The 19,736-nt window shown below is 42.2% G+C and overlaps 2 protein-coding genes across 3 annotated transcripts in view; both read right to left on the bottom strand.

Moving 5' to 3' along the window:
- Positions 1–1,095: 1,095 nt before the first annotated feature.
- On the bottom strand, positions 1,096–3,351 carry LOC108702066 (myeloid-associated differentiation marker). The gene has a single exon (XM_018237066.2). The coding sequence runs from the start codon at positions 2,617–2,619 to the stop codon at positions 1,738–1,740; it is 882 nt and encodes a 293-aa protein (XP_018092555.1). The 5' UTR covers positions 2,620–3,351; the 3' UTR covers positions 1,096–1,737.
- A 6,101-nt stretch (positions 3,352–9,452) lies between these two features.
- The window catches only part of septin12.L (septin 12 L homeolog), an 87,599-nt gene continuing 77,315 nt past the window's right edge, over positions 9,453–19,736 (bottom strand). For both annotated transcript variants that reach the window (XM_018236683.2, XM_018236684.2), the window contains 6 exons: positions 18,732–18,869; positions 18,394–18,511; positions 17,352–17,447; positions 17,148–17,244; positions 12,073–12,124; positions 9,453–11,788 (listed from right to left, as the gene is read on the bottom strand). In XM_018236683.2, the coding sequence (XP_018092172.1) occupies positions 11,671–11,788; positions 12,073–12,124; positions 17,148–17,244; positions 17,352–17,447; positions 18,394–18,511; positions 18,732–18,869 (619 nt within the window). In that variant the 3' untranslated portion in view covers positions 9,453–11,670. The remainder of the gene's footprint in view (positions 11,789–12,072; positions 12,125–17,147; positions 17,245–17,351; positions 17,448–18,393; positions 18,512–18,731; positions 18,870–19,736) is intronic.

Genomic DNA, 19,736 nt, shown 5'->3' with positions numbered 1-19,736 from the left:
ACATAATTAGCGCAGGTTATTAACAAAGAGAATGTAAAGAATGCAAGCCATTATTAATAAACCCCCCTGCTTATTCCCACTTGGTACATACCGTTATTATATAGTATAGTTATTATGGGCAGCTCCACAGTGTTGAGCTATTCTCTCACTCTCCTGTTTCTCACTCTGTTCCTCCCATGTTACCTGCCGCCCACTGATTGGACAGAACTCTCCCCCAGTCACTATCTGCCACCCCAAAGCTATTGACACAGAAATAGATATTTTTTTGTAATTTAAATTAAACCATGGACATGTTTTTTTAAATGGACACTCTTCAAAAATGCTTTACACCTCCCTCCAGTACTAGGCTTCCACTTATATAAATTGAACTGAAGGGGAACTAAACACTGCTGCACTGCACTGTTCAACAAAGGTGGTTCACTTTTAAGCTTTTAGTATGTTATAGAACGGCCAATTCTGAACAACTCTTCAATTGGTCGCCATTATTTATTTTGTATAGTTTTTTTTTAATTAATCTACTTTTTCTACTGACTCTTTCTAGCTTTCAAATGGGGGGTCACTGACCCCATCTAATAAAACAAATGCTCTGTAAGACTACAAAATTAATTGCTATTGCTACTTTTTATTACTCATCTTACTATTCGGGCCTCTCTTATTTATATTCCAGTCTCTTATTCCAATCAATGCATTGTTACTAGTGTAATTTGGACCCTAGCAACACGATTGGTAAAATTGCAAACTGAGGAGCTGTTGAATAAAAAGTTAAATGACTCAAAAACCCCAGACAATACAAAAAAAACACTTACAAATTGTCTCAGAATTTCACTCTCTACATCATAATAAAAGTTAACTTAAAAATGAATAACCCCTTTAATATATTATTAAAGGGTAAGTAAACCTTAAAAATTAGTGAATGTAAATTGATGAAGGTGCTATGCTAAGCACTTTTGCAATGTACATTTATTATTTATTCTTTTTTAATTCCAACATATTAAAGGAGACATGTGCTGTTGATATAAATTTTGTTACAACAGCACCACCTGCTGGTCATTTTCCAACCAGTCTGACCACCAAATAGTCAAGGAAGTTGTACATTGCAAAAGTGCTTAGAATAGCACTTATTTTTAAGGTTTATTTATCCTTTAAGCAGATACACACAAACACAGACCACTAACCCCAAGGCACGTAATTTTAAGTGCTGCTAGGATTGGACTTGCCTGCCAGGGTACCAGAAGATCTTCCAGTAGGCCCTCACCCCTAATGGACTCCTATTTGTACCCTAGTTCTATATGACACCTATTACAACATAGTACTGTCTGCATTTAATAGCTGTGAGAGTGGGCCCTTAATGTCAGGTTCTCGTGTGGGGCCCTAGGATGCCCAGTCTGACCCTGCTGTCATCTAAACCACAACCTGGGAGCTAGAGCGAGTGGTACCTTACCAACCAGAAGGGGGGTTAACAATCAAAACAGGAGTTGAATAATTCAGAAATCCTAAAATAAAAGAAGACCAATATAATGGTGAAATCAGTTCTGTTCTGACGGCAGTTACAGTCGCAGCAATCAGTGTGATATTAGAAATGGTGTACACGTCAATGAAACAGTGCCCCCAGTGGCCATATGATACGGAGGCATGATAACGAAGGCAAATATATAAAAATGCAATATCATGTGTTGCCGGAATTTTTCCTTTCTTGGGGAATAATAATAATAAAAAAAAGATTTGTTTGGTTCAAATTTAGGCTTGGGCAGTGATGAAAACCATTTTGAAGGAGTAAACCAAGTCTACAATGTAAGCAACGAGGTTGAGGTAGGCGAGGAATGTCACTCCAAGGGCATTGTCCCATATGCATCTAATGTTAGGTTGACAATTGTTTGGTCTGCTTGGGTTGTCCTTGAAATTGTAATAAGGCCAAATGATGGCCACGGTGATGTACATGGCCACACACAGGATGTTATAACCGATGAGGACCTTCTCAAGAAAAGTGGATAAAATTGCCAAAAGACGTCCGATGGTGATGAAAATAATAAGGGTGGTGAAAATGAAGCAGATGGAGAAAACAGCCACGCACCACTGGAGTCCACCAAGGCCCCCATAAGGAATGCCTGGAATGAGGGAGAAGATCAAGCAAGCCACGTAGGACTGCAAGACCTTGAGTAACCCAGGCACCGTGGAGAGAAAACCACTAACCTCCCCAGGTTTTGCCCGAGTCAGGCCGACCTCTGCAGCATAAGCAAAGAAACACAATATTGAGGTGGCTGTAGCTGCACCACGACAGGCACAGGAATGGCCACTACACCCGCCCCTGAGGAAGGTAGATGGATACATGATGGAAGTAGTGAAGAGCATGAGTGTAGCCAGCATGGAGAAGGCTGAGGTGAAATCTTCCCAGGAGATGGGGATACGGCGGCACAAGCCAGTAACCTCCAGCACTATTATTATTATAGTGACTGCAAAGCAGAAGCACCACGTGAACATGCTCCAGCTTCCATAGGGGTTGTTATACATATTAACACTGGCCACCAAGCTGAAGGAGGTGCAGGACAAGAAGACCTGGGCAAAGCGCAGTATCCCCAGGGGTGAGCCAAGAGATTGGTAGTCCATCTCTAAATTGGGCATGGCTGATCAGAACAGTGGTTTGTTTGGATAGTCGATATCTCCACTTGTGCAGATGCCAGGGGTGTTTCTACTCCTATAGTAGCTGGTGGTATCTCCTCTATCTTTCTACTGCCGGAGGTATCTTTGCTCCCGTCCCTGCTGGTGCTTTATCCACTCCTGCTGGTAGAATTCCCACTCTGGGAGGTGATCAGTAACAATCCTAAAACTGATGGTGGTACTGGTGGTATCTATACTCCAGAGTCTTGTGTAAAGTGGTCTTGAGTGGCCTTGAGTTTCTAGTTCCTCAAATGCTTTAAAACCAGCACCGACCAATTAACTCGAGGTTGGGTGAGTAATCTGGCACTCAACTGGGTTTGAACCCTGTAATCCCTCAGAATTCCATTTCAGATGAAGTGCCACCCCATTTCCCAAGATGCATGGCAGTGCCAGTCCTAGGAATCTGTATCTCCTGAGCTAAGGTTTGGACGTTTCCACCACAATCCACAGATCCCAGTCTCCAGGCTGGATTATTTTGCAGCTCAAAGCTGTGTGTGTGTGTTGCACCAGCAATAAGATTGGTTCCTCTTTGCTTTTAGGGCGTTTCAGGGCGTACTCCTCCAGTACTCCCCAGTTTCAGGTGTGCCAGGCACTTGACCTATGGGACTTTTCCAAGGATCACACAGAGTGCAAATTGTTTAGTGAACGCTCCACCCAATCCAATCCCTAGCGTTCTGGTCTCTGTATAACTCTGAGCAAGGGACAGTGTCGGTGTTATGGACTCTGCCCTGCAGCAGACATAAAGAGAACACCCTAACGTTTATTGTTATATGGGCTCTGAGCCATTATATCCACACCTAGAATGGTTCACACAATATCTTATCTCTAAAAAAATACTCATCATGCCTACTAAACAAAAATAGTTTTTTGTTCTTTGTCCCTATCTCAGTGTGTCACGAGACTCGCTTTATCAGGAGAACTTGGCACCTCTTCCTGCAATTGGCATTTTTATTCTGCTGTTATGGAATGGGATCCTTTATTTGTAGTATACCCCATGCCTTAATGAGCATTAATCTGCACGATCTGTATTACATAAATATACATTATTTCTAGAATTAAATGGAAAGGGATTGAGTTATGCCATATCTTGCCAATATATGGGGTGCCCTCTCCCCCTTTGTTTGTGCCAAGCTCCTCTCTTTGCTACGATGCAACTCCCAGGTTAGAGACTGCCATTAAGAATTGTTTGAATAACCCCTTGCGCAAATATGGTTTCTAACCCAAAACATCAGATTATAGCATTTTAAACCGTTCTTTCTGACTGCTGTTGAACAGGGCTGGGCAGCATTTTAGATTGCTCAACTAAACCTTCAACCAAAGTAGATATTTATGTAGAGAGCCTTTGTGCTATCCTAGATACAATTAAAAGCCAATCTTGAAGGTAAATTAGGGTGAACTTTGGGCTGAAAACTTTGTTCTGCTGGCTGAATGGCTGATACACCATGTTTTTTCTATACTGGTAACTTTGTTATTAGGAAAGGGGGTCCGTGACCAAGAATCGGACCTCCAGCCTGGACTAAAAAATGTCTGACAACCACTGCTGGAGGAAGACAGTAGGATAACATTGTGGCAGTAGGGCTAGATAGCACCATAGAGCAATAGTAGAGTAAGATAGCAACATTAGGGTGGAGAAAGGAGGATAAGATGGCTAGTTCAAAATGTAGTGAGAAGATGGAGTCAGTAGGGCAAGATGGCATCATTAGGGCAAGATGGTAACAGTTAGGAAGATGGTGACAGTAGGACAATACAAGATGGTGTCAGTAGGGTAAGATGGAGAGTGTAGAACAAGATGGTGACTCTAAGGCAAGATGGCATTTGTAGAACAAAATGGTGACAGTAACACTTTATATTAGAGCTGCTTAACCTTGTGGGCCTTTAGATGTCGCTGAAGTACTCCAGACCTCCAGACACCTACTGAGGGTGGTTGCATAGGGCAAGGTGGTCACAGATGATGGAAACAGTAGGCAACAATAGGACAAGTTAGTACCAGTAGAACAAGATGGTGACAGTAGGACAAGATGGAAAGAGAAGATCAAGTTGCCAACAGTAGTACAAGATGTTGACACACTAGGACAAGATGAAGACAGAAGAACAAGTTGCCAATAGTAGGACAAGATGGTGACAGTAAGAAAAGATGGTGACAGGAGGGAAAGATGGTGACAGTAGGGTAAGAAGGCAACAATAACACTTTATAGAGTTCTGGTAGTTGTAATTTAACAAAGAGTGCCCATGCTGTAAAGTGAAACATAGATATTAACTGCTAATGCACATGCATACTTGGGCTGTCAGTTTACAGCTGTGCTTTTATGTACGTTTTTATGGGCATTCACTTGCCCTTTAATCCATATATATCCCTGCCAGTCCCTTTGCAAATTCTTCAAACATTTCCTGCCCCACCTGGGGTCAAATTCCTGAAAGAGTTTTCAGTGTGACCTGGCCGGTTCATGATGATGTATGTTGATATGTGCCCAATTTGCAGATTTATGTCCATAATTAATAGAGAGGGAGTTCTGGCTAAAACTGAACCCACGCTCATATCTATAAATCTACCTGCATCTCTTATAGGATATCCCAAGAATGAATTGACAACTAAATCTCAAAATATGTTTGGCCTATGGAAGACTATGGAATGTCAACAAAGCTGGGATTTAGGGAGTTTATTGGATAGGGTTGTTGTACTTTTGGAATTGTACAGTAGCCCTGTTAGGGTGCCATTACCAGCAAATTCCCACTTAGCATTGGTGAGTTGCCCCAGACCCAATACCCATGATGCTTCCCATTCATGTAAAGGGCCATCAGTTGGTAACTGGTGATCTACACATTTATATGGTAGATGAGGTGGTCTAAATCTCTATATGTCTCTGGCAGCAGCATTTGGAGGGGGATTATGGGGGTTGATCTGGTGTCCTTGTCTTGGGCACCTACCGTATATACTCGAGTATAAGCCGTCCCGAGTATAAGCCGAGGTACCTAATTTTACCTCCAAAAACTGGGAAAGCTTATTGACTCGAGTATAAGCCGAGGGTGAGAAATGCAGCAGCTTCTGGTAAGTTTCAATCAAAAAATTGAGGGTTTCTGCTCCCATTGGAGGTGCCGGCATCTTGTTTTTGGATGCCGGCAACCATTCTTGGACGCCGGCGAATATTCTTGGAGACTATTCTTGGACGCCGGCGACTATTCTTAGGCGACGGCGACTATTCTTAGGCGCCGGCGACTATTCTTAGACGTTGGTGACCGTTTTTGCGATTGACCCGAGTATAAGCCGAGGTAGCGTTTTTCAGCATATTTTGGGGGCTGAAAAACTCGGCTTATACTCGAGTATATATGGTATATCTTGTGGCCGAGCTCTAGGATCAAAAGCACCTGGAGATTGGCCAGTGAGTTAAATACTTCACCGTGCAAGTTCATACTGAGCCTTTAAGTAGGATGTCAGAATCGCCTGTCGGAACCACCCGCTAGATCCAATTGGATAGTCTGTCAGTCACATGGGTCAGGTGAGTTAAGTGGCCATATTTTGGGTGGCTTTCCTTCAGGTATAATTATCATAAAATGGTTGTTCAGGGTGCTCCTATCTCTGTTTTTTATAGCTGCATGGGACAAAACGAATACTCCATTAACATGTTTCCTTACTGGGGAATGAGGATGCTGTAGGTGAGCCGACCATTAGAGTATTGCACACAAGAGTAGCAGTCACTCTCTGCCAAGGTTCCAGGAAACTGACAATAATTGTTAATCATTAAAGGGAGCAAAGTAAACACTGTGAAATACCAAGGCGTGCCCCACCATTCCCAACCAACTGTGTGTTTGCCAGTCACCAGTGGCTACTCAAACAATTCAGCAACTGTTTCCATAGCCTGGCATCAGCCAACTGTCACCTTAATTTCAATACTGACCAGAGAGTCAGCAACTAGTGTCATTTACAAAGAGATAGATGGTACTACATACTAATAGATAGATGATAGAAATATGATAGATCAATAGTAGATAGATATAGATAAATAGATCAATAAAAGATAGATCGACAGAATATAGATAGCTAGAAAGATGATAGATAGATGATATATGATAAATAGATGATTGATAGAAGATAGATACATGATAGATAAATTGATAGAAGATAGATAGATGATAGATAGATATATGATAGATAGATAGATGATATATGACAGATAGATGATTGATAGAAGATAGATACATGATAGATAAATTGGTAGCAGATGATAGATAAACGATAGATAGATATATGATATATAGATGATAGATGATAAAGCGATGATAGATAGATGATAGATAGAAAGATATATGATAGATAGAAAGATATATGATAGAGCGATGATAGATAGATGATAGATAGAAATATATATGATAGATAGAAAGATATATGATAGATGATAGAGCGATGATAGATAGATGATAGATAGATAGATAGATAGATAGATGGTAGATAGATAGATATAGTCAGACAGAACATACGCTGTATGTAAATGTAAAAGCTGAAGTTGAATTTTACAGGTATGGGATCTGTTATGTACATGAATAAATAATAAAGTGCCGTCTAATTATTAATCATTGGCACTATTGTAATTCAGAGCTTTATCTAGATAATGAGTTTCTGGATAATAGATCTTCTAACAAAGGGTGCAACTGAATGCAATCCTAACGGTGCTCAAAGACCTACAATGGGCACCTGGAGGCTTTCACAATGGGAACTGAGGAACTACAATGGGCACCTAAAAGCCCTAGGAACTACAGGCAGCACCTGAAAGCAAGATGAACTACAGGGGAACTTAGAGACTTCTCTAACGGGAACCAAGGGACTACAGTGGGCATCTGACAACCTGGAGGTTCCCACTATGGGACCTGAAGAACTACATAGGGCAACTGAAAGCCAGAGGAACTGCAGTGAGAACCTGGAGGCTTCTCTAACTTGAACCATGGATCACCTTGACCCATGGGAACCTAGACACTCCTTTAATGGGAGCCAAGGAACTATAGTGAGCACCTGGAGGCCCAGGAGTCTCCTGTTAATACACAAGCTCAGATGAAGCTGGAGTTGTGGTCATGGTTAACAGCCCATAGCTTTCCAGGGGTGTGGTCAAAAACTTCCCAGAAATCACCTTGGACTGTACCATGCTTTTTCCCCTTGATTTGTTAGCTTTGCTGAACAATGGCTCCTTCTATTGATCAAATCTCTGTCAACCTGCAATCCTCGATTGCATAAGTGTGTGGCCCACATAGATCTATGCAATGGAGAAGCCCTAAGTTCTACTTTGCCCCTGATAAAAGAGCAGCCCAGGGGAATATAGAATAGTACCTAGGTGTAATATTGGGGAATTTGGATTCAATTACCGGGGGGACAGAGAGGTCCTACTGAATATAATGCAAAATGATCCAGTGTTAATATTTACTGGACTTACATTTTAAGTTGAATAACTCTGCAGTAATATAAAGTAGAATGCACTAGTAATAACATCTTAGAGATCAGATTTATAGAATTCTGTTCTGTTGCTAAAGCAAGCACTATGAAAGCTTACACTCCTAATCATTTATGCTCTCCCACACCATACATGGCAACACAGGTATTCAGCAGGAACCTCCCTCTAAGTTTGCTCATAGTCTGTACAGAGAGATCCCATAAAACTATGGCAGCATAGGTATTCCCCTGTACTAAGCACAATTCTGCAGGAACAGTCTCCTAAGTTTACTCATAGTTTGAACAGAGAAATACCATAAAACTATGGCAGCATAGGTATTCCTCTGTACTAAGCACAATTCTGCAGGAACAGTCTCCTAAGTTTACTCATAGTTTGAACAGAGAAATACCATAAAACTATGGCAGCATAGGTATTCCCCTGTACTAAGCACAATTCTGCAGGAACTGTCCCCAAAGTTTGCTCATAGTCTGTACAGAGAGATACCATAAAACTATGGCAGCATAGGTATTCCCCTGTACTAAGCACAATTCAGCAGGAACAGTCCCTAAGTTTGCTCATAGTCTGTACAGAGAGATCCCATAAAACTATGGCAGCATAGGTATTCCCTGTACTAAGCACAATTCTGCAGGAACAGCCCCCAAAGTTTGCTCATAGTCTGTACAGAGATACCATAAAACTATGGCAGCATAGGTATTCCCCTGTACTAAGCACAATTCTGCAGGAACAGCCCCCAACGTTTGCTCATGGTCTTTACAGAGAGATATCACAGATCTAAGCCAGAAGAATGCCTTTATTCCCTGCCTAATGAACAGAGATACATTACCCATGACCTCACTAAAGCAGTATGCTGCTGGTATCATTAAATGGACACAATTCATTAGCAGCACATTTATCATACGGCCCCTATGTGCTGACAGTAGGCAGAGCATCTGCACAGACATTGTGTTAGTCAGATCCATATGGTGTTACAGAAGTAGGAAGGTTACGGCAGTTTTTCACTTTATTTTTCACACGCATGTGTACTGAAAATGTTCACGGCACCCCATCCATCTCTCTGTGCTCAGCTCCCTGCACCCACCAAACCAAAACTACAGGCGGAATAATAAATGTCCTCTAATATTTACAGTAATTTCCATTCTTATCTACTTCCCCTTTCATCAGCCATTTTAAAGGAGAAGTAAAAGGTTAAATTATTAGGGGGAATGTTTCCACTCCCTGCCCTGGTGGTTCCGGCTCTTAAATCATTTTAGCAGAAGCCAGCTTTAACTGACCTGTTTATTTTGGGGCCCCCTACTGTCCCCTTTGGCTCGGGGAAGACTGCGCCTCCACAGGCTGTTGCAAAGAAACACAAATCACGCAGTGTCAGGTCTGAAAGGCGTTTATTTATGGAGGATTCCAGACGCTGAAACACCAAAGTTATACAAAAACAAAAACTTTGATAAAACATGGACCCGATAGAGTATAGATAGGAAACGCAGGTGAGAGCGTGCATTATTCTGTAAATACATTGGTACACATATCTGTGACATAATATTATATATAAACATCTTCCTCTTCTTCTTCCTATTAGTCTCTCATTCCATCCAATAAACCGTCAGTCTCCGTCTTTCTATCATCCCGCTGGGGGGTTCCAGAACCAAATCTGGCTTGCCTGCTGGTCATAGGCCGCTGCTTAGTCACGGGCATTAATTGTTGATAAAAAATACAAATTCCATTTAAAAAACTAGTACCTGTACAATATTCTGCAGTGCTGTAGGCCAACAGGGATATTGATGTAATCAGGATTTACCCTAAATTGGATGAACAATACTGCCCCATAGTGTGTGAATTTGGCTGGTGAAGGAAACAGGGGGATTTGATAGGAAAAAAAATCTGGAGAGTTGTAGTCAAACAGTTCGGTTCAAGCCTCACTTGGAAGAACAATCTTTATTTATGGACCCCCTTAGCTCAAGAATAGGTGACATATACAGAAAAACATCGGTGTACCAGTCATCCAGCCATAGAAGAAGCTCCAAGAATATCTGGGACAGCAAATTCACCCCAAGTCTCACATAATTGACCATCAAGCTTAACTTTCAGGGGTATCTTGGATAGTAAATAGACATTCAACCGCTAATCTCGCCTTCCAGTTGTGCTTTCAATGGTTTTTAGGAGAACAAATAGACATTCTTCCAAAATATCACCTTAATTGGCCTTTAGCTGGGTTCTGATTGGTATCTAGGAGATATAGGTATTCGCTCAAAATCTCACCCTAACTAGCCTTCAAGCTTGGCTTTCAGGGGTATCTAGGAGAGCAAACAGACATTCTCCCCAAATCTTACACTAAGTGGCCTTCAAGCTGGGCTTTCATGGGTATCTAGGACAAAAATAGGTTTTGCCCCTAAATCTCACCGTAATTGTCCTTAGAGCTAGACTTTCAGATGTATCTAGGAGATAGAATAAGCATTATCCACAGATGTCACCTTAATTGGCCTTCAAGCTGGGCTCAAATCTTACTCTTACTAGCTGTTACGTTAGTCTTTTACATGTATTTAGGGGAGAGAGAGAATAGGCATTCTCCACAAAGCTCAACTTAATTGGGCCTTCAAGCTGGACTCAAATCTTACCCCGACTAGCTTTTAAGACAGCCTTTTACATGTATCTAGGGGAGAGAAAAAAAATAAGTATTCTCCTCAAATCTCACCTTAATTTGACTTCAAGCTGGGCTCAAATCTTATCCTAACTAGCTTTTAAGCTAGCCTTTTGCATGTATCTAGGAGAGAGAGATCGAATAGACACTCTCCCCAAATTAGCTCCTAAATTGGCCTTCAAGCTGGGCTTTCAGATGCCTCAAATCTTACCCTAATTAGCTTTTAAGATAGCCTTTTAGATGTATCTTGGTGAGAGAGAGCCTTCAAGCTGGGCTTTCAAGTGCATCTAGGAAAAACAATAGTCTTTCTCCCCAAATCTGACCTTCACGCTGAACCTGAAGTCTATAAGTTTGATAGACTTTGCCCTTGAGATAGAAAGGCAGTAGATCAGTTTTTCTGTAGAACAATTAGGCAGTATGTCTGTTGGTCTGAAAAACAGTTAGGCAGTGGAATAGATATACATGTTTGTGCACAGGATGGGCAATAGATTTTGTTCTATGTAGGCTAGATAGGCAATAAATGTCATAATGTGGAGGTCACATTGGCAGTAGAGTTGTTTAAATGTAGGACAGATGGGTGGGTAGATTGATATGCCTGGCCATCTGAGATAGATGCACAATGGATTTTCTGTGTGAGATAGATTTGTTTGCACGTAGATGTAGATAGGAAGTAGATTTATCTATCAGGACCTCTGGCATGAATAGGCAGTAGAATGTGTTTCCCTTTGAGATAGATGTGCACCAGGTTTCTTTGCCCATGGACAGACAGGCTGCATTCAGTAAATGCTCTGACCAATGCGATGGACTGGGATCAAGTCTGTTTCTTGATAAAGTGGAAAAGGATTGATTTCCCTGTAGGAGAGGCCAGGTGCTCAGCTGGTTTCATATTGGCTGGACTATAATAATTCATTCTGGAGGCACATTGTTGGTGTCAAGATCCTGGGAGAGAGCTCACAAAACCCCCAGCTCTTTTGTCTGCGATGGCTGGAATTTCTCGTTCAGCCTGCTGACCCTGTAGGTTTCATAGTGGATGTTGTGGGTTATGTCTTTAAGGTCCTGCAGGTTGGATCTGCGCAGGGATAGAAAACAAAAGGAAATGGTTATAGTGAACCTCCCTCTGTGTGTAGCACAAAAGCCACATTCTCTGCACTAACCACATTCCTTCTGAGAGAGCTTCTACAGGGCACAGAAAAGGCATCTACCTTAGGCATCTCTTTAAAAAGCAGTGCTCCCTCTCTGGCTGTATCTGGCACTGCAGCTAAAGTGCTGCCAAATTCCCCATTTAAAATGCTATTTTCTGCTTTGATCACTATTAATTACTGTGCTCTAATAGGAGAGCCATGGGGGACTCACCGGATGAGCAGATCCCGAAGGTTGGCAAATTCACAATGCGCTGTGTTCTCAACTGGAAAGAAAAGAGAATGAGACATCAGTCCTCTGCAAAATATATCTTCCCTCCTTTGGCTGGAAAGGCAGGATCATATGCACCTAATGGTAAAATAACACTGTGGTGTGCCACTGACTCATGTACAATATGATGAATGATATTATGGTACCTGCACCTAGGCTTATTCTAATGAAGGCTTGGGGAGGCCAATCCTTCCCACTATATTGGCACTGGGTTCTGGGGTATTAAACATGGGATTGGCACTGTTTTTATCTACCACGTGTTCTGGGGTATTATACATGGAATTGGTACTGTATTTATCTGCCATATGTTCTGGGGTATTATACATGGAATTGGCACTGTATTTATCTACCACGTGTTCTGGGGTATTATACATGGAATTGGCACTGTATTTATCTACCACGTGTTCTGGGGTATTATACATGGAATTGGCACTGTATTTATCTACCACGTGTTCTGGGGTATTATACATGGAATTGGCACTGTATTTATCTACCACGTGTTCTGGGGTATTATACATGGAATTGGCACTGTATTTATCTACCACGTGTTCTGGGGTATTATACATGGAATTGGCACTGTATTTATCTGCCATGTGTTCTGGGGTATTATACATGGAATTGGCACTGTATTTATCTGCCGTGTGTTCTGGGGTATTATACATGGAATTGGCACTGTATTTATCTGCCGTGTGTTCTGGGGTATTATACATGGAATTGGCACTGTATTTATCTGCCATGTGTTCTGGGGTATTATACATGGAATTGGCACTGTATTTATCCTGCCACATGTTCTGGGGTATTATACATGGAATTGGCACTGTATTTATCTGCCGTGTGTTCTGGGTATTATACATGGAATTGGCACTGTATTTATCTGCCATGTGTTCTGGGGTATTATACAAGGAATTGGCACTGTATTTATCTGCCATGTGTTCTGGGTATTATACATGGAATTGGCACTGTATTTATCTGCCGTGTGTTCTGGGGTATTATACATGGAATTGGCACTGTATTTATCTGCCATGTGTTCTGGGGTATTATACATGGAATTGGCACTGTATTTATCCTGCCACATGTTCTGGGGTATTATACATGGAATTGGCACTGTATTTATCTGCCGTGTGTTCTGGGTATTATACATGGAATTGGCACTGTATTTATCTGCCATGTGTTCTGGGGTATTATACATGGAATTGGCACTGTATTTATCTGCCATGTGTTCTGGGTATTATACATGGAATTGGCACTGTATTTATCTGCCGTGTGTTCTGGGGTATTAAACATGGGATTGTCACTGTATTTATCTACCATGTGTTCTGGGGTATTAAACATGGGATTGGCACTCTATTTATCTACCGAGTGTTCTGGGGTATTATACATGGAATTGGCACTGTATTTATCTGCCGTGTGTTCTGGGGTATTATACATGGAATTGGCACTGTATTTATCTGCCATATGTTCTGGGGTATTATACATGGAATTGGCACTGTATTTATCTACCATGTGTTCTGGGGTATTATACATGGAATTGGCACTGTATTTATCTGCCATGTGTTCTGGGGTATTATACATGGAATTGGCACTGTATTTATCTGCCATATGTTCTGGGGTATTATACATGGAATTGGCACTGTATTTATCTACCACGTGTTCTGGGGTATTATACATGGAATTGGCACTGTATTTATCTGCCATGTGTTCTGGGGTATTATACATGGAATTGGCACTGTATTTATCTGCCGTGTGTTCTGGGGTATTATACATGGAATTGGCACTGTATTTATCTGCCATGTGTTCTGGGGTATTATACATGGAATTGGCACTGTATTTATCTGCCATGTGTTCTGGGGTATTATACATGGAATTGGCACTGTATTTATCCTGCCACATGTTCTGGGGTATTATACATGGAATTGGCACTGTATTTATCTGCCGTGTGTTCTGGGTATTATACATGGAATTGGCACTGTATTTATCTGCCATGTGTTCTGGGGTATTATACATGGAATTGGCACTGTATTTATCTGCCATGTGTTCTGGGTATTATACATGGAATTGGCACTGTATTTATCTGCCGTGTGTTCTGGGGTATTATACATGGAATTGGCACTGTATTTATCTGCCATGTGTTCTGGGGTATTATACATGGAATTGGCACTGTATTTATCTGCCATGTGTTCTGGGGTATTATACATGGAATTGGCACTGTATTTATCCTGCCACATGTTCTGGGGTATTATACATGGAATTGGCACTGTATTTATCTGCCGTGTGTTCTGGGTATTATACATGGAATTGGCACTGTATTTATCTGCCATGTGTTCTGGGGTATTATACATGGAATTGGCACTGTATTTATCTGCCATGTGTTCTGGGTATTATACATGGAATTGGCACTGTATTTATCTGCCGTGTGTTCTGGGGTATTAAACATGGGATTGTCACTGTATTTATCTACCATGTGTTCTGGGGTATTAAACATGGGATTGGCACTCTATTTATCTACCGTGTGTTCTGGGGTATTATACATGGAATTGGCATTGTATTTATCTGCCGTGTGTTCTGGGGTATTATACATGGAATTGGCACTGTATTTATCTGCCATATGTTCTGGGGTATTATACATGGAATTGGCACTGTATTTATCCTGCCACATGTTCTGGGGTATTATACATGGAATTGGCACTGTATTTATCTGCCATGTGTTCTGGGTATTATACATGGAATTGGCACTGTATTTATCTGCCGTGTGTTCTGGGTATTATACATGGAATTGGCACTGTATTTATCTGCCATGTGTTCTGGGGTATTATACATGGAATTGGCACTGTATTTATCTGCCATGTGTTCTGGGTATTATACATGGAATTGGCACTGTATTTATCTGCCGTGTGTTCTGGGGTATTAAACATGGGATTGTCACTGTATTTATCTACCATGTGTTCTGGGGTATTAAACATGGGATTGGCACTCTATTTATCTACCGAGTGTTCTGGGGTTTTATACATGGAATTGGCACTGTATTTATCTGCCGTGTGTTCTGGGGTATTATACATGGAATTGGCACTGTATTTATCTGCCATATGTTCTGGGGTATTATACATGGAATTGGCACTGTATTTATCTGCCATATGTTCTGGGGTATTATACATGGAATTGGCACTGTATTTATCTGCCATGTGTTCTGGGGTATTATACATGGAATTGGCACTGTATTTATCTGCCATGTGTTCTGGGGTATTATACATGGAATTGGCAGTGTATTTATCTGCCATGTGTTCTGGGGTATTATACATGGAATTGGCACTGTATTTATCCTGCCACATGTTCTGGGGTATTATACATGGAATTGGCACTGTATTTATCTGCCATGTGTTCTGGGTATTATACATGGAATTGGCACTGTATTTATCCTGCCACATGTTCTGGGGTATTATACATGGAATTGGCACTGTATTTATCTGCCATGTGTTCTGGGTATTATACATGGAATTGGCACTGTATTTATCTGCCGTGTGTTCTGGGTATTATACATGGAATTGGCACTGTATTATCTGCCATGTGTTCTGGGTATTATACATGGAATTGGCACTGTATTTATCTGCCATGTGTTCTGGGTATTATACATGGAATTGGCACTGTATTTATCTGCCGTGTGTTCTGGGGTATTAAACATGGGATTGTCACTGTATTTATCTACCATGTGTTCTGGGGTATTAAACATGGGATTGGCACTCTATTTATCTACCGAGTGTTCTGGGGTATTATACATGGAATTGGCACTGTATTTATCTGCCGTGTGTTCTGGGGTATTATACATGGAATTGGCACTGTATTTATCTGCCATATGTTCTGGGGTATTATACATGGAATTGGCACAGTATTTATCTGCCGTGTGTTCTGGGGTATTATACATGGAATTGGCACTGTATTTATCTGCCGTATGTTCTGGGGTATTATACATGGAATTGGCACTGTATTTATCTGCCATGTGTTCTGGGGTATTATACATGGAATTGGCACTGTATTTATCTGCCACTTATTATCTGCCGTATGGCTGGGTATTATACATGGAATTGGCACTGTATTTATCTGCTGTGTGTTCTGGGGTATTATACATGGAATTGGCACTGTATTTATCTGCCATGTGTTCTGGGGTATTATACATGGAATTGGCACTGTATTTATCTGCCATGTGTTCTGGGGTATTATACATGGAATTGGCACTGTATTTATCTGCCATGTGTTCTGGGGTATTATACATGGAATTGGCACTGTATTTATCTGCCCTGTGTTCTGGGGTATTATACGTGGAATTGACCCTGTATCCCCATATGAACTATAGTTAAGGTTTTAATGGTTTATAGGGAACCAATCAACCACTACAACCTGTTTCATTTGGCTGCACAAATCCCTTTAACTTTGCCGCTTGTGAAGCATCAGTATGGCAGCACAATACACAGAGCATGGCTTTTAGTGGGAAAACAAACTGCTTGTCTATTAGGCGCTGTGTGACCAGGGTCCAGTTCTGTGTTCTTTGTTTGCCTCATGGCGCAAGTGTTATTTCCCATGGTGTCTATATAGGGACCACACCTCTATCGTGACGAAAAGATAAACCCAATGAACAGAGCCAACACCCCAAAGAAAAAAAACCTGCTGATGGTGCAAAGCAGTACGACAGAATGAAGGATGGATAAATTAGGCAATATTAGGAGGTTCCGTGCGTGGGAGAAGGTAACACTTTCTGTAGTAAACTGCCAGCTGGGAAGTCTCTGTCAACGCCTGCACCTACTCTGACCTGCCGGCATAATGGATAACAGACACCGCGCCCCCACTGTTGTTTTTTGTAAGTATGAACGAGGGAAGCTGGGGAGCAGCTAATGGACAAGGAGGGAGTGGAGTATATGAAGTAGCAGCAGCCACGTTCTGTATATACACATGCTGCATGTGTGGGCTGCTTACAGTTCTATGTGAGTCTGCACCACTCAATGTCTGAGCTTTCACCGTTTTTTTCTCACCTTCTATGATTCCCCACTTGGTCTTTCGGCCGAAGACTTTTCTGCCGTTTACCTGATGCTCCTCATCTGTTCCCACCACAGCGAATGGAATCTTCTCCTGGGGGAGGGAGGGAATGGTACATGAGGCTTCAGTGATGTACGGCCTGGGTGGTATATGTACATTAGTGGTGAGATAAGGTATTTGCCAATGAAAGACTCCCTTACCCGTATTTTGTCATTCATTAACGCCTCCGCCGAGTCTTCATCCAGTTCTGGCTGTGGGTACACGCTGATACCGTGAGTCTGTAGGTCCTTCCGTATCTGCAGGGGGCAAAATTGCTTTCAGTTCTAATGCATTAATAAATGTATCACACCGGGGTGACCCCAAACTATACTATATTTAATATGCTAATTTCGAGTTGGGCAAACCTGGTCTTAGGGACACACAAAGTAGAATTGGATGGTGTGGGGAAAATTGGAAGGGCCCATGGACTCTGATGTGATTCTATCCAATCAGAATTGAGCAGACAGAAGGTGACTGGCTAACCTATTGCTGGGTCTGACTGGGAGGGGCCTCACTTGCACCTGAAGTGCTTGAGTGTATATGGCACGGGTGCTAGGGGCACCATCTTGTGGGTGCAACGGCCACCATCATGTGGGTACTACAGTAAGAGGCACCGAGATAGAAGAGACTGATTGGCCAGTAGTGAAAGGGGGGTGGTTTGTGTGGGAGTGGGTGGGATTTGGCATAATTGGGGAGTGAAGAAAAAAAGTAATAGTGAGGGGGGAGTCTTATTTGCCAGTCCACACAAGGCAATGCAGTTCCAGGATCCCACCCCAGCTCCCAGTGCACCCTCAAGTATCCATTTAGCAAAATAACCTATGAACTGCTAGTTATAATTTTTTTTTTATAAGTTAGCATATTAAGAACAGTACATGCTGACCCCATATGACCCACCTTACACGTTTCATACCCTCTGGTGCCTATGATTAAGTACCGAAGGGTATGAAATGCGTAAGGTGGTCATATGGGGTCAGTATATATTGTAATTGGGCAGTTGCCGAGGTAGAACGAGGAGCAGTTGCGAATCAAAAGGAATTTTTTGCCATTGGGACCCTATTTTGCTTGTTGATGGGACTCTAATCACAAGAGGCCCAGTGGGTTAGTAATAAGGGTCCCCTCAAGGGGAGAGCCCTGCTAGCTTAGTAGTACGGGGGCCCCATGATTACTGATGGTGGCCCTGTCTGATACATACAGTGTACCTACCCTCTGTTTGAATTCCTCCCTCTCTTCCAAGGTGAGAGTATCAGCTTTAGCGATCACCGGCACCACGTTCACAATCCGGCCCAACCGCTTCATAAACTCCAAGTCCAAAGGTCTCAGCCTGGAAGGGAAAATTGAGTCACTGTAATGAGCTTGTGTCTATCATCTACACATTCTCTTCAATGGATCAGTGCAGTGTATTTGTGGCCACAAGGTGGTGCTAATCGGAATATTGAGAATGCTGTAAGCAGCTTGGCAGCTCCCACCATTATATACACATATGCAGAATAGCTGCCATTACCATTGGTAGGAAGAGAGAGAGATGATGGACAGGCACTCACCAGTGACCCGTGGGGGGGATGAAGTAGATACAGCTGTGAATCCGAGAGTCAGGGATGCGACGCTTGCGATTGATGAGAATCTCCTCCCTCAGGTATTTCTCGTACTGTTCGTGTATGTACTTAATGATGGGGTCCCAGCTAGGGCACAAGGAGAGAGAAAAGGGGGGTCCAACATTAATAATACCCCCTAAAGAACAGAGTTGCCATAGAGTAGAGTCATGCGCGTGTCTATTTTTTTGAAGCTCGTACCCGACCTTGCAATTTTACCCGCATGTTCCCAACCCCACCCGCAATAGGCCAACTAACCTTCTGACCCAGGGGATACAGGAAGTGATGTCACGTTTTGGGTCTTACATACCGTTTTAAAAAAAAAAAGAGCATGTAATACCCGAAATATGTTGTGCAGCAGTCCTGAATAAATATATTCACATATATTCACAGCATATTGCTACCTTGGAGTGCTCTCCTCTAACTATATGTAATAATCGATTGATGTTGGGAAAGCTGTAACCCGGAAGAGGATTAAATGCATTCATAGCGACCTAAGGCAGTGCGGAGAACTCAGTGTTTAATTTAAGGAAGTGACATCACATTTGCCCGGAAGTGGCATCACGTGTCTGGAAGTGATATCACATTTGCCCGGAAGTGACATCACATTTGCCCGGAAGTGGAGTCACGTGTCTGGAAGTGATATCACATTTGCCCGGAAGTGACGTCATGTTTGCCCAGACGTTGTGTCATGGTGATATAACTCCGGTGCTGAATCTTCCCAAAAAAATTGAAAAACTGGAAGAACCACAAGGGTGGGTGGGATCAAGCCCGCACCTTTGTTGGGTACCCAGCAGGGTTACCCGTGGACTGCCTTAATGGCCAAGGAATTGGGACTTTTTGCCCAAAACCCGACCACTTTGCAGGTATTCTGCGAGTACCGACCTGATGCAGGATTCTACCATAAAGCATTCCTATTTTTACCACTAGGTGGAGAAGCTTTATAAAATATCACAA

Source organism: Xenopus laevis, chromosome 9_10L (genome assembly GCF_017654675.1).
Source record: "Xenopus laevis strain J_2021 chromosome 9_10L, Xenopus_laevis_v10.1, whole genome shotgun sequence".
NCBI classification, from domain to species: Eukaryota; Metazoa; Chordata; class Amphibia; order Anura; family Pipidae; genus Xenopus; species Xenopus laevis.
The sequence above is the reverse complement of the archived record's forward strand: the minus strand, read 5'-3'. Positions and strand labels throughout refer to the sequence as shown.

Excerpts from the sequence above, each read along its gene's own strand:
- LOC108702066 (XM_018237066.2), bottom strand. The coding sequence starts at position 2,619 with ATGCCCAATTTAGAGATGGACTACCAATCTCTTGGCTCACCCCTGGGG.